This window comes from Lampetra planeri, chromosome 3, assembly GCF_965212315.1.
Source record: "Lampetra planeri chromosome 3, kcLamPlan1.2.h2, whole genome shotgun sequence".
Classification (NCBI taxonomy): Eukaryota; Metazoa; Chordata; class Hyperoartia; order Petromyzontiformes; family Petromyzontidae; genus Lampetra; species Lampetra planeri.
Window position 1 is genome coordinate 8,370,107 of NC_136109.1, and position 15,860 is coordinate 8,385,966.

General features: G+C 45.0%; 1 protein-coding gene across 2 annotated transcripts; it reads left to right on the plus strand.

The window, feature by feature from the left end:
* Positions 1-342: 342 nt before the first annotated feature.
* On the plus strand, positions 343-7,975 carry LOC144717292 (uncharacterized). Of its 2 annotated transcripts, XM_078592742.1 has the most exons (6): positions 343-589; positions 1,707-2,304; positions 3,896-3,982; positions 4,803-4,889; positions 5,785-5,904; positions 6,608-7,975. In XM_078592742.1, exons 2-6 carry the CDS (start codon positions 1,713-1,715, stop codon positions 7,267-7,269), a joined length of 1,548 nt encoding a protein of 515 aa, XP_078448868.1. In that variant the 5' UTR covers positions 343-589; positions 1,707-1,712; the 3' UTR covers positions 7,270-7,975. The 2 variants fall into 2 exon arrangements, with proteins under 2 accessions (XP_078448868.1, XP_078448869.1); XM_078592743.1 differs by lacking the exon at positions 5,785-5,904.
* Positions 7,976-15,860: the final 7,885 nt, after the last annotated feature.

Consider the following 15,860-nt stretch of genomic DNA (forward strand, 5'->3'; position numbering starts at 1 on the left):
GTTTGCGCAGTCAGTTTAATATGTTTTCTTGTTCATGTTTTTGTGTTTTGTTTGTTGCGGTTGCACCCGATTCAAGAGCCGAATGGCTCACAGGGCTATATCAAATACAGTAAATGAAACTGTTGTATAACTACTGTCTATGCATTTTACGTTTAACTTTCCCATACTTAGCACTCCCATTGCGTGCTTTGTATTGTTTGTCGTCGTCACGTTCTGACCACGTGTGTGCGGCGGTGTGGAAAAGCACTTTTTAGCTCATCGGATTCCCTCCACTTAAAACAAATCAACAATAACTCCGCCTGCCCACGATGCGTCACATCGCCGCGGTCCCTTAGAGGGTGAGGGGGGTGGTTTGGGGGTCACTCGCACGGGGGCCAACACAGCGCGGACGGACCCTCCGTCTCCACCTCGCTGCTGCTCTCCCCTCTTCGTCTCGTCCACCTCCTCGTCGTCCTCCCCCCCTCTCCACTCTCCTACACCTACCTCACTCGTCCGTCTTCACCACCACCACCGTCTCCTCGTCGCCTCGTTGAGCGGCTGGAAGACTTTTGACAGCCGAAGAGAGAGGCCTGGTCGCGACATACACTCGGTTAGCTTGTTGCCTACGCCGCGTTTTTTTTAAATATATAATATTTGGGCATCCCTCACCATGTTGTTAATGTTCATTTTACACTGGGATATAGATTATACGACAGACCACACTCCGTTGCAGATTGCAATGGACTATACCGTGCTATTGATTACACTGTAGACTCCTCTGTGATGTATATTACACTGTTGACTACACGTGTGCTTGAGATTACACTGGCGTACACTGTGTTATATATTATACTACAGACTGTACTGTGCTATAGATTGTACTATAGACGACACTGCAGAGTTCAGTGCACCAACACGTCATTGCATTGTACTATGCTGCCAGTCTTCAATCCGCAATAACCAGGGTGGTGAAGTATGGTCAAATCACCCGCACGACCTGCATGGAGTGGGGAGGTTTTCATCCAGCAATGAATTGACAAAAGGGCTGTGCATGTAGGTGCTCATACAGGTTATAGTGAAATATTAGCAATATTTGAGGTGTGTTCTGTTGTATTGCTGTAACCCTTGCTTACCACACGAAACATCGAATACACACAACACATTAAAATATGAAATGGGCGAAATATCCCAAATATGAATTAGTATACTTTGTGTACTTGGGTTTGAACTGTGGCACAGCGGTTTAGCACACTGCATTATGAACCTGACAACCTGAGTTTGATTCCAGGCCACGGCTAACATCAGTGATTCATACCTGACCCAGTCCTGAGTTGCAATGACCATCGTGACAATATGGTTAACCATCCTCTTGACCGAAGGCATAGGGAGGCCTTCAACCAGCAGTGGATATATAAAGGTCGGCAAACAAACTATCAGCTGTCAAGTTAATAGAGAGCAAAGTCTGACAATGTTTCGTTAAATTTGAGCTCTAGAGCTCAGTTATTTTCGAATTGTATTGCATGTTGTTTAGCGTAATGTCCGACGTTTTGCTCCAAGCACTGGGAGCTGAGCAGATAAATGTAGTTCCTGCAGAGGCTCCCAAAATGTGGAGCGAAATATCAGATATGCCAAAGTACACGTGGTACAACCCAAACACATTTGAGAGAAAAATTCAAAACATCCACCACCCATCACCTAAAATTAACCATTTGATACTGTTCTCACAGTGAGGAATGGCGTGCGCGGTGGCATCCGTCCCAGCCATCGCCTCCATCCTGGAGCCGAGCGGGGACTTCCCGGCGTGGCTGGAGACGCAGGGCGTGAACGCAGAGGTGGCCCGGGCCATGGACTCCGAGCTGGGAATCCGGGACTACGGGGTCCTGCGCGCCTGTGTCAGGGATGGCCTCGTGCGTGCCGAGCTCCTGGCCGCGGCGCGCGACCGCCTGCCCTTCGGCTTCTACGCCGTGCTGCGGCAGGTGGTGAAGGCCCTGCAGGGCACCGAGCCCCACGACGACGCCGGGACACCACGCTGGGACGACGACGCGGCCGCCTCCTCCCCTGGTGACGTGACGCTGGGAGGGCTGGTGGAAGTGCTGCTCGCGTTGCTCAGCGGTTTGAGCCGGGAGCTGCTGCTGTCCATGCGGAGGCTGGGAGGTGGTAGTGGTGGTGATGGTGGCGGTGGCTGCGGTGATGGCAGTGGGAATGGAGATGGACGGGTCTTTTCTGGGGACTCCCCGCCAGACCCGGAAGGACTCGCATCTGATAACAGGGTGGCCGATGAGGAGGAGGGCACGGCAAGCGTGAAGGATGAGTACTCGGGCTATGGTGAGTGAGCACCAACAGTGTCCACACAGACCAGGCGTTAGATTTTGTCTTGTTTCTGTCTGGAACGCAGTGGCATTTTAACTCTCATGAAGATTAAATAATTCGGACTAAACTTTAGATCAAGGTGCGTTTCAGATGAGCATCACCCAACACTCTTTTGAGCATTGAAAATCAAGCCGGCATTGCAGAGATCCTGGTGTCGAATTTTTATTTTAGTCATACGCAATGAAAAACTGGATTCTCAAGTTTCACATGCTGATGGGTCTGAGCCTCGTCACCAATGTTTATACCAAATAATAAAAAATGTTGGCTTTTGCTTTAAAAACATGCCAATGTATTAGTTATACTGCCATTCCATCAAGTTTTCTCACTGTAACAGTTAATGTGGGAAAATGTGGATAAGAGGTCACCTGAATGGATCTCAGAGGCAGACCTGTAATATTTGAATCAATTGGCCATTATCGAATACGGGTTGGTGCACTGTGAGCAATATCCTCGAAATTAAGTGGATAATCTGTATGTATCTTTTTCTAAGAACTCCAAGGCCACTCCACAAATTTCACAGAATGAGGTGTCATATGAAAGGTCATGATATGGAGTTTATGAAAAATGATTAAAAGATTTGACTTTTGGGCTGATAAATTTGGCTTATTGGCCCCAGCACTTCTCTTCCACTCTACCATTTGCAATGATTCCCCCATACACCTGATTTTAAAATCATGAAATTCATAGGTGTGTGCCATTGGAGTAGGTGGGCGAGCAGTTGAATCACAAATGCTTATTTAGTTTAATTAGTACATTAGTTAACGTTACTTGGTGTATTATTTATCCTCTTTCATATCCAAAAACTCAACACATTTGTCAATGACACTGGGAAAATACATAATAGGTTTCCCACTATATTGTATGAATTGGCGAGAAATAAGTAGTGAGTGTGAGGTGAGTGGTAAATATCTGACGAGTGTCAGATACATACCATCAAGTGTCATGTGACCCTCTTGAAAATGTATTAAATATAACCCATCCTATCTTCGTTGGAGCACATTACAATCCACTTTTCATTGTGTAATCCTTCCACAGATGGCTGGAGAATGAATTTAAATTTTTTGTTCATCCAGTTTATTTACCAACTCAACAAAAAACTATTTTCTGAAAAACAAGATTTTGTGGGTTTTGTTTCCTGGATACCCCTCAGTTGTCACAGTTCAGAGTCACAACTTTCAGTGTGTGTATCATACTGGTATAAATTAGTAGAATGTACAGTATCGTGGTACAGTACTGTATAAATATATCTGGATCTAAAATGGTCAATTATTACACACAGATGGATAGATATATCATGAGCATAAGGTGAAGGACTCAAGGTGCTGGCCTGCGATTGCTCAGACCACTGCTGGTGGACAGGCCTTCACCAGAGTGAACTCCTAGAGATTCCTGCTTGGGGGTGTTTGGTCTATGTTACCCGCTGGGCAAATGGATGTCTTTGAAGAAGTGGAAGTACAACCCACGCTTTACCCCATGAGCATAAGAATCTGTTTTCAGAATCCTTTGCGCGTCTAATGTTCAAATGGATTTTGTGTTATTGCTTTAGATGCCACCACAGTGTTTGCCAACGCTCAACACCGCTCGCCAACACAAATGGAAGACTATGGTGAACACTACTACAATCACCTGTCCGGTATGGCGCAACAGAATATTTGTACATTTTCTTACATTTTGACCAGACGGGCAATACCACATGTAGCAGACTTCGCAGTGATAATTTAGTAATCATCCTACTCGTACATTCCTATTTGTACATAGTGTAATTTGGAAGGTAATTGTAGGTTAAGAAAAAAAATGCTTGTGGAATAATCCAATAGTTTGACACATATACAAAACTGAATTCACCATCACCATCCCAGCATGGATTAAAACGTTAGGTCGTCTGAGTATGTCTGACTCCGTGGCATTTTATGAACATTTCTCCCTTATTCTCATAGAGAAGTACAACCCTTGTTAGAGAATGGCCCACAGAAGCGGAAATCACAGAGCTACCTCTATCATCCCTTCAAGTGACCTCTGGCCAACGTATTAGTGTTCAACACTCACGTGCCCTGCTGCAGAGAGTAACGTTCATCGCATGATACACAAAAGGATATTTCAATTCTCAAAGCCAGAATTTAGTCAAATAATATGAAGAAAAAAATTGAATTTTGTGGGTGTATTGTGCAGTTATTGGTAACCCAGCTGGAACCATCAACTAACTAAACACGAGAACTCAGTTTAATCACAGCAGTCTGAGAATTGAATTCGAACCCAGGATGTCAGCAATGCCAGCTTGGCACTCTGACCTCTGAGCCACCTCGTAAACCAATGTTCTGGGATGTTTTTTTCTCATTGGTGACCAGGCTGAGGTCATCCACTCATGAGAATCCAGGAATCAACTTTTCTTTTTTTGATCGGTCTCTGGATTCCCGATGGGCTAAGTGTGTTTTCACTGTCGTGATTTTTGGCAGAGGAACCTCGGCAGACCCCAACCATAGCTGTTGACGGGAACAGCCCTAATGGCGTGGCTCACAACATCAAACTGGAGACGTTTGAAGGTACTGTTTTATAAATGTGTTTGTTAACAAGCATGCGTGCAGAGTTTCGGTGTTTATCTTAAGTCTTCATTTGAGTAAGGGATGAGGAACCTACGACCCAGCCCGTAACTTAAGTTTATGCGGCCCAAGGCCTAACACTTTTAAATAAACCAAAAACAATATTGATTGCCACTGTAAGCATCTTAGCCACACTAATTTGGTTCTGGAACAAACTATTTTCAACCTGGAAAAACTTTTGTTCCTAATGTCACCACGCTTGTATGTCCTCATGCATTGACAGAAGTGACTAAAGTGTGTGTGATAATGTGTGGCTGATTAATCATGGGTGGCCGAAACTCAAATTGGAATCCAGGATCTTGACAGTGCCAACTCAATACTCTGATCTCTAAGGCACCAGGTTACCTGTGATAAAGGCCCTCATGCTGCAGCATATTCACATATACATGTGAGTCCATCGAGATATCTTCTCACCATTTGAAGAGAAATTTGGGTCAAACAAGCACCAAAGGGGAACCACCCTGTATGTTTGAGCAAACATGCATTCTTGGTGCATTCTGCCCTTGTGTAGTGTTCTGCACTTGACTTGCAATCAGAGCTCATCAGTTTCAACCCAAAGCTATGCAGTGGTGTAAATGGTTACACAACAGTCGATCAGCAGGTTGTGTATGGTGGGCGAAAGCATAAGACATTTGGCCATTGTGGAAAAGTAGGTCAATATCCCTTCTGGAGGAGCTGTCTGCTGGCAGTGGTCAAGTAGTTTGGAGGGCTGCCCCTTTACTTTATTTAACTTTACATTCTTGGTGGTGAAGGGGGATGTTGATGTCAAAGGTCGGGAGTGGGAGTTCGGGGACAGCGGGTGCCGTTGTCTCAGTTGTTGTCTCTGCCCGCGTCTCAGGGGAGGAGTCGAGGGAAGTACTGGGAGGTGAGGGGAGCGGCCGCCTGCGCTGGGAGGAGACGGAGGCCCACCACTCAGTGGCAGCAGGGACAGCAGCAAACAGGGGATCCCAGCTTGCAGGCAAGGGCCAGATTTATCTATAAATATAATTCAAGATTGCGCTCGATCCAGCAAAGCCACAACCATATCAGGGCCAACATGTTTTCATAACCTTTGTACAAATGGGCCAGTGGCCACATCGTAACAGAGCCTGTGTGTCTCTGTGAGTTTATTTTAAAACCATGGTTGATAATCACAGGTCTAAAATGACAAACGACCAGCAACAAACAGCACTATTGAAGGTATAAAAGATTAGAGTTAATATGGTTCTTGAATTGAGCAAGGCTAGAATAACTTGGTAATAGAGATGGTGGGATGGAATTTCAAAATCGAGCAGTGTGAGGAAAGAAGCAAAGAGGGAAGAAATTTGACCTGCAGTACAGTGGTTCAACAAATTAATGCTGACCGAGTCCTCAACATGGGTGGAGGAAAATCAATGAATCGTTTCTACGTGCACTCAACCTGTCTTCACTCTCCTGTGGCCCATAAAAAGGCAGAATGTGCATGACAACCTCCTACGCAGAATATAAAAACCTATAATCCAAACAGGTAACTTGTATATATTTCAGGTATCACTGTATCATGATCGGTGTAATTTATTTTCAGCGATGGTTCTATGTCTTGTGAGTAGCGTAAACATATAAGCATGTCTATGCTCGTGCTTTTCAGTTTACGGCTTTAAAGTCAGGATAATTAACACTGGCCCTGTCACCTTCTCCTCTAGGTAAACTTTTGGACAAAACCCCCCCAGGCTATGTCAAGGATGACAGACACACACCAGCAGAATCGCTTGTGCCTCATCCCAACCAATTAGACCGGCAATGGCGACAACAGCAGCAGGAACAGCAGCATCAGGTGATGGGCGAAGACCGGGTTAACACCGATTGTGCCGCAACTAGCACCACCGCAAGCCCACGGCTCCCCGCCAGCTGGCGCGCCGCCGTCATCACCGCAGCCACTAGACGACGCAGCCGTGAGCCCGGCGGTGCAATTATCGGCGTTGGTGGTGGCGTTGGCATTGGCGGTGTCGGAGCCGGCAGGGGCGGGGGACGGCGCTTCGAATGCGCGCAGTGTGGCCGGCGCTTCTCGCGTTCCGAGGCGCTGGTGTTCCACATGCGCACGCACACGGGCGAACGACCCTACGGCTGTGACGTGTGCGGCCGTGCCTTTTCGCTGCACTCGAACCTCAAGGTGCACCGTCGGACCCACACCGGCGAGCGCCCGCACCGATGCGATGTGTGCGGCCGTGGATTCACGCACCGCTCCAGCTGGAAGAGGCACCAGCGTACGCACGACCGCATATACATGATGCAACAGCTACCAACGACGGTGCCACCGCCGCTGCAGACGATGGCGCAGCGCCAGTACGGCGATCGTACACTCTAGACCTCTGCTTTGTGAGTTTCGACAATAACGGACTCCCAGTGCGTGCCACACGTAGAGTGCTTAAGCACTTTCCAATGAGCCAGCAATTGGCATACAGGTTTCCGTTATTCCGCTGTCTGGAAGCCCAAATGGACAGTATGCCGTATTCCAGCACTACCCATAAACTGTACAAGACCGCATCAAAACAACACATCCCACGGGGTTACCGGAAGTGTTACATTCCGTGTTGCACCAAAGAAAGTACCAATTTTAAAGCAGTACGAGCAGAACAATGATCAAGCTCTGCTTGACTTATTAAATGAGGCGAGACGCCAACAGCGGTATGGTACAGCAGAGGGCCTGGACTTCACAGATTCCAGCCGCAAGGCCTGGAACCTGCTCCGCACTCTTGGTACTGCAAAATCAACAGCTTCCCAAACCCCAGGAGTCACAGCGGACGCCATTGGTGCTCACATTTTCCAGAGAACACAAAGGACCCTCAAAATGGAGGAGTTATAGAAGCCATCTACAACCTCACCCCAGAGGCCCTGGATTGGCTAAACAATTATGACATGAACCTTTGACAACTTGCTGCTCCCCTACAATAAGTCTGCTCGTCTGCAGGAATTCATGACAGAAGAAGAAGCACGAGCACGATGGACCTATTGAACACAGATCGTGTGATTAATGATGCAGTAAAACAAATTAAACATGTGCTTGGTTGCTACTTTATGCTGTTGACAAAATAACATTGACCCACGGTGATACAGTGATCTAAATGACATGCCCCCGTGTGCAAAAAGCTGTGAATTCAACGCCTGACATTGTCGGGCGCCGCTATTGCGGGTTTGAAGTTTACTGGCGCGTGCATATACCAACTTAAATTTTGATTTGAAGCTTTCATGACTGCAGGAATCCCTACTCTTTGGTTCTTTCGGTAAAGTCACGTAGGTAGAAAAAATAATAGATGACAACGTTTCGATCGTGATCTAGTGCTGCCGCGGTGGTCCACTTTACTCCAGTGACCCGGGTGCTGCTGCGGGGTCCACTTTCTGCCCCGCCCCCTCTCTCCCCCCGCCCCCTCTCTCCCCCCGCCCCCTCTCTTCCCCCGCCCCCTCTCTTCCCCTGCCCCCTCTCTCCCCCCCCCTACTGCCGAGACCTATATAACCTCGTGCCACGTTAGAGCTCTTGCCTACTTAGCAGTTTTTTCTTGCTGTGGTTGTCCCACCTGATGACGATTGCTTGTGTTGCGATCGAAACGTCGTGATCTATTATTTTTTTCTACCTACGTGACTTTACCTAAAGAACCAAAGAGTATACCAACTTACGTTGATTCAGTAGAGCCAGCTCCCACAATGCACCGTGCATTGCGACATGGATGTATTAAAAGGTGTGACAGTTATGCCACAGTGATATCACTAAAGGCATGTCAAAGCCTGGAAGTCGCGTCACTGATTTTCAAATCAATTTTTTCATTCACAAAGGTTGAAATTCATGTAAGACAGGCAGACTCGAGTATATAGTCTTGATATGTAACTTCCAGATAACAGCTGACAACTGGATTTCTTTGGCATGTTTTTTTCACAACATGACAGTAGTCGGATTTCGTGGCTCGTTTGACCAATGGGCATTGCTTGTCTTCACCCATGGTTCAGAGGCAGTGCTGGAAATTGCATGTTCCTTTTGTAAGACTCTGGCTTTGCGTAGCAAAATAAGATCCACAAGTGACTTCCCACGGAGTGGTAATAGTCGCACATTGTTCAGGTGAGGTCCAGTCAAAGATTACATATTGCTTTGGCCAGGCTCCGTCCATTCTTAAAGCATCCACGATATAACATCCATACTCAAAAGTTCCAAGTTACAGTCAGTCCCATCTCTCCTTAACACCGAAGCTGATGTTGCTTTTGCCTGTGCCCAGTGGTGCAGACTGATTAAGTGCTGCTGATTCTACTGATATTTGAGAGGTGAGAATTAGGATGGTGACAATGAAGATGATGATTTTACGGTCTTGTAGAGGTGATGATGGTGCTGATGATTATGGTGATGAGACAAGAGTTGATCTTGACTGGAATTTTTGCCCACAACCTTGCGATTGTGAACCCAGAACTTTCTAGCAAGTGCGTTATTAATTAAGTTACATTTTCTTGGTAAAAAATAATACAGACGAAAACTAACCAAGGTAATGCCGAAAATTAAGCTACACAAAAAGGAAAATATAGCTTCCATATAAAAATGTAAACGTGGTAATCTCATAATTAGTTACTTTTCAGTTACTGTAGATCATGTAAGTATAATCTAATTTGTAGCTATACCATCCGCCACCCAACAACCAACCAAATCAAGTTGTCACGTAGGCAAATTAAGCCAAATATTTTTTTCAGCAACCCGGAATGTTGAAAGGCAAGCAAAAGTTTGACAATTGGAAACGACCTTTCACTGGTTATTACATCCAGAATTATCAGGTGTTAGCAAGTTCTGCTCTTGCGTTGAGCAGAGCTGCTGTTACCACCTGATAATGCTGAATGTAATGTCCAGTGAAACGTTATAAAATTGCAATTTTTTTGCATATTTTCCCACGTGATACATTGATTAGATTGGTTCTGTCGGGTGGCGGATAGTATAGCCCAGGTGTCGGCAACCTGCAACTTTAGAGCAGCATGCGGCTCATTGGCTGCCCCTTTGCAGACAGCAGTTTATTTTCTACTTAGAATTCACTGTATTAGGTTCTTTACACTATACAGTGTAGGACAGGCGGTCCCCACTATTACATTACAATGCGTCCCTATAAACCACGTAAATCGGATTCTACTTTCCCATAGACGCAATGTTACTGTCTTGGTAACAACAAAATATAGTCAAATTATATTGTTAAAGAATAACTCTGGAGGGGGATAAACTAAACGGACACTGTTTATTCCATCACCTATTTTGTTTAAGTCGGATGTGTTTGCCATCTGCCGCATACCTGCTATGTATGTGTTCAAGTAGCTCTGCGTGTGATGCGGCTCTCGAAATCCGTTCGTCGAAGACAAAAAATGGCTTCTTTGAAAGGTTGACCCCTGTTATCTCTGAAAATGTACATTTTACCTACATATAAAATGAATGGTCATCTTCGTTAAATATAGAATGACATTTTCACTGTGAATGGAAATATTCCAAAGCGATCAAAAACGGTATAAAAAAAGTTCTGCGTAAAAACTGAAAAATTTGCAATATTGCAAGGTATTTTTGGTGCTTGGTAATTGGCATCTATCTGCCTCCAATATCTCAGTGCCAATAAAGAGACGGAATGCTTAATGTCAGGGAGTTGTTTTTGCGTGACCAGTTTTACTCAGGCTTTGTTGTATGCAGCTGTACCAGTAGGTATGTAACGATTGATTGATTAAAATCTCATGGTATAATGCATCAAATTCCGTGTGCAAGAATATATTATGTCATGATAATTACAAGGACTCCTCTACTTACAAACTTTCGACTTACAAACTTTCAGAGATACGAACAAACCTTTCCGAATGTCCAGTTGCCTGTTCGCACTAAGAGTCGTAAGTTCAACCAACGAGCAATACATGGCGGTGGTTGTTTGGTGTCATTACCCATATCTCACAAGTGTACATCCGCATAACATGTAGAACCAGTGGCATCTGCAGGAGATTATTCAACTTTTAAAGCGATTGCCCGTGTTTAGTGAATCGACAGTAAATTTGGATTTACGAATAAATCGACTTACGAACATACCTTTGGAACCTAACTTATTCGTAAGTAGAGGAGTTCATGTATCTGCTTGGTTCTTTCGGTAAAGTCACGTAGAATGGAAATAATAAAATAATAAAAATAAAACAATAAAATAATTCTCACGACGTTTCGTGGAGACAGCGTCTCCCCCCAGGTCTGTCGTGGAGACAGCGTCTCCCCCGACAGACCTGGTCTTCACCTGAGGACGGCTGCTTGCGTTGTGGCCGAAACGTCGTGAGAATTATTTTATTATGTTTTATTTGTATTATTTTATTATTTCCATTCTACGTGACTTTACCGAAAGAACCAAGAAGATGAATCCCTGCAGTCACGAAAGCTTTAAATCGAAAAAGAGTCCATGTATATTGAAATGGAGGGGGTTGGCAGCAGAGGCACATAGTTTCTTGCACTGTGCTATGAACCCAGAGACCCGAGTTAATTTCCCAGCTAAAACCTAACATCAGTAGGCTCGTGTTATCAGAACCGACACTGGAAATCTCTTTTACCAAACAATGGTCATTTCTCTTGAATGCCGAACATGGGGGGGGGGGGGGACTTCTTCCAGCAGTGGATTGACAAAGGGCTGTAAACACAACTGAGACAGTACAAATAGGACAACATATATTCCATTTCTGAATCAAATGACGACCCTAAAATGGGATAGTTTATCTAATCTTTGAGTGGGGTTACTTATTTGATACTCAGGATTATATGTTCTGATTGCCTTAAAAGACGTACTCATGATGTCATAACCAGGTTGGCTCTTAGGAAAGTGAACTAATCAAATTGAACTAAAATATAATGCATATGCATCGGTTATGTAACACTTTGTTATAGTAAATATTTAATGTAATATTTCAAGCTGCATAACGATATGACGTGATACGCCATATATAATTTAACCTTATGGCGAGACCCCGGGGTCCCAAATAAACGGAAGTAAAATCGTAATGAATTAATTTTTTTTGGCGACTCCGTCCCACCGCGCACATAAACCCCGCGACCCACCTGGCGCGGATCATTCTGTTATGTCCAAGCGCAGCGAGGACGAATGCGTAGAATAAACAAAACTTTGAAACTTTGATGAGTGCATCGTGTAGAGTTCGTCGAGAGGAATAGATTGCCGTATCGTTCGCTTTCAACATACATAAAATGACGTCGCAACGCAGTTTATGCGAGAGCCGGGGGCTTATGGGACCCCGGGGTCCCGCCGTAAGGTTCATAATGTTGACATGTCGTGAAGGGAGGGGGAGTAGAGGCTGTCATGGCATAAACAAATACCTCTTACGTACCTAGTCTGTCTGTCCTGGGCTACCTGACGCAAGTTGATGCTTTGTTTATATGAAAATAGACTTGTATATAATGATCTCTGTGCCCTGATTGGCTCCAGCAGAGGTACATCCTGCTTAACCCCTGGTCGTGTAAACGTTGGTTGAGAGAGCTCTGAGAGTCTTTGTTAGAGTGGGTCTCCACTCAGCCCCTGCAACGTTCCAGCGGCTGATGGAATTGGTCCTGGCCGGGCTCCAGTGGGACACCTGTTTTATTTAAAGACCTGAAAGGGGGGGGGGGACCGCATCGGGCAAGAGGGTGGGGCTAGAGATGGTGAGAGATTAGGATGTCAATGTATGCGCTTAGTATGTAGAAGCCTCGGTGACTGAGCGGGTGGAGACTGAGCGAGTGGAGCATCCAGAGAAGGGTGCCGAGTCGAGGGAGGGAAATGTGCGGAAGAGAGAGAGGTGTTCCGATTGCTGCACAAGCAATCGTCTTAAGAGAGAGAGAAAAAAGCTGAGACATCAAGCTTAGCAAACTTAGAAATGCAATGCAACTCAGAGAGTCGGCTAACACAACAGTTAACACTTTACCTGGTTGATCACGTCCTTTTAATGATTGATAAATTTGTATCCATCTTCTCGCTTGAAGTTTTGTCTGAGTTGTGTGGAAATCCTCCCTGTAGAGGTGGTTCAATCTTGATTTGAAGCTCACTCAGTCTCCACTCGCTCCATCACCGAGGCTTCTACATACTAAGCGCATACATTTGTAGTGGATACAAACTCGCAGGAGAGGTGTTCTTGGAGGCAACACGTTTATTCAGTAACACGTTTATTCAGTAATAACCACAATAACAGTTGTCCCTGACACGAAGGGGTACGGCGACTTCCACCCACTATCCTGGGGGAGGTATAGCCTCCGGGCTAGCGTGTCCTATTCAACTCGGGACTACGCTCCCTATTGGGTCCTCCGCTATGGGACCGAGGGGAGGATATTCTGACCCGACCTTGCCAGGGTCTCCGGGTCTCACCACTGGCCCACTCGAACCCGGCTATAACAAGAGCCTTGATTGAGGGGTCCACGGTCCTAGGTTTGAAGTGTCTTCGGTTATTCGAGTGGACGACAACTGCCGGTCCCGTTGAGAGGACCGGCTTTTATACACGAGTTGGGGCTCACTCCACCCCTAGTCACTCCTCCCTTCTCGAACCGTCCAAGGATCCTGGAAGGGTCTGGAGTGAACCGTTAGCCCCCCCAGCCACCACCCCCTGGGGGTCTGGGGTCCACACCTCCGGTCACGAGTTTACCCCAGGGGGGGTTACTTACCTTGGTTTAACTGCCACTCAACCTGCTACGCCTCCTTTCCGCCCCCTGTTGACTTATTGACGTAGTAGGAGGCTGACTAGCGCCTTAACAACGTCGCTACACATTGACATGCTTATCTCTCACAATCTCTAGCCCCACCCTCTTGCCCGAGGCGGCGTCCCCCCCCCCTCTCAGGTCTATATAATGCATTGTCACAGCTGCTTTTCTCTCTCTCACCTGAAGACGATTTCTTGTGTTGCCATCGTGATCTATTATTTATTTTTCTATCTATGTGACTTTACCGAAAGAACCAAGGAGTATGAATTCCTGCAGTCACGAAAGCTTCAAATTAATATTATTGTGCTTAATTCACAAAGCACTCTTTCAAGAACTGCCTCAATATTTTAGTTTGACCTCCTCACACAGCCACGCTTTTGGCAAAAACTTTAGTTTTGGCTTTATTTTGGTCCTCGGCCCTCAAATTTGGAATGCTCTGCCTGAAAACCTTCTATACCTGATCGCCGAGTAGTAAAAACTACTTATTCCCTATGATGTGGTAAATGAACTAGAGAAATATTTTTCTGTACAGTACTCTGAAGCCCTTTGTTGAAACTAATGCGGCTTAGAAAACGTAAAATAATAATTAAGATAGAGTAATACCTCGGTTAATGAAGAAAATGCGTTCCATGACGTCACTTCGTTATGAGAAACTTTGTTATCAGAGGTAGATATAACAAAGGAGGCATTGGGATGCGTTCCAAGACTTCAGAGAAGGCGGTACAATAAGATAACATGGCCAACACAGTCGTCTTTACTTTGTCTGCTTGGTTTTAAAATTATCTTTAAGGTGGACTGCACTAACCATAATGAACGCACCACTTCAAAGTAATCTCTCCCGCCTCTACCCTCTTTATGATCTGCATTTTCGTTTCCAAAGGGAGGGATTTACGCTGTACTTTTGCCCAGTAAGGCCACTTGGATTCGACCAGGGGTCAACAACTTTTCAAATAAGAAGAGCCATTCTTTATGTTTTTGTCTTTGACCAAAATAATTCGAGAGCCACATCACACGCAGAGCTACTTGTACACAAAAAAACAGCAGGTGACAAATTCTGACTTAAACTAAATATGTGATGGAATAAACTGCGTCTATTTAGTGCTTGTCTCCCTTAGTTATTTTTTAACAACACTGTACATTTTGTCGTCACCAAGACAATCGTATTTAATACATTGCTAATTAATTATCTGCGTATTAAGTTACGTTTAAGATTTCGCCTTTTGTCAACAGACAGCTGCCCGCAAGGGGGCAGCCAAAGAGCTGTAAGAGGGAAGCCAAAGAGCTGCATGCGAGCCCGGAGCCGCAGGTTGTCGACCCCTGCGCTAGATGGTCATTTGTATAACATAATGTGGGGGTAATCAAATATTTTTGACACTGCAAAAAAAAACGATACAATTTTATCAATACGAGAACCTCCAGCTGTGGCGGGCTTGAGAGGGAGACTCTCGAAACTCTTTCCTGATTGGCTACTGATATTGTAATCGAACCCCACTCGGTTGAGTTCATGCGGCGCGTTTGAAATGTCATTCTTTTGAATCGCTTCGCATGATTTTGACTTAAAACTTTCGTGACTGCAGGAATTCATATTCTTGGGTCTTTCGATAAAGTCACGTAGATAGGTCGGAAGAAAACAAAAAATTACAAAAAACAACGACGTCTCGATCAAAACAAAAGCGGTCGTCCCCAGGACGACCGCTTGTGTTGCGATCGAGTCCCCAGGACGACCGCTTGTGTTGCGATCGAGATACCGTGGATTTTTGTTATTTTTTGTTGTTTTATTTGGACCTATCTACGTGACTTTTCCGGAATACGCAAGGATATAATAATATATATGAATACTCTTAAGATGTCGTCCTAACCTTTGGGGCTCCGCAACCATCACAATGCAGAGTTAAACATAAATCTTGGTATAACAGAATCTGAATATTTATTTATACTGGAGGAATTCGATGAGCTATGAAGCTCTTTTTCACAGATGTCCAGTACCTATAAGGCAGGTAACACGATCTATAGTGAAATAAAATCTCTATGACTGATATAACAAACTCTGTAAAAAAGTAAGACTAGATTTAAAAATCCAATAAAAGCAGGTGACAAATTCTGACTTAAATAGACAAAATATGTGATGGAATGAACTGCGTCTATTTAATATTTGCCCCTCTTATTCTATAACAGTGTTGGTCATTTTGTTGTCACAAAGACGATGTATAGTGACCCAATACAGGAATAATGCTATACAGTACTTTATAAGT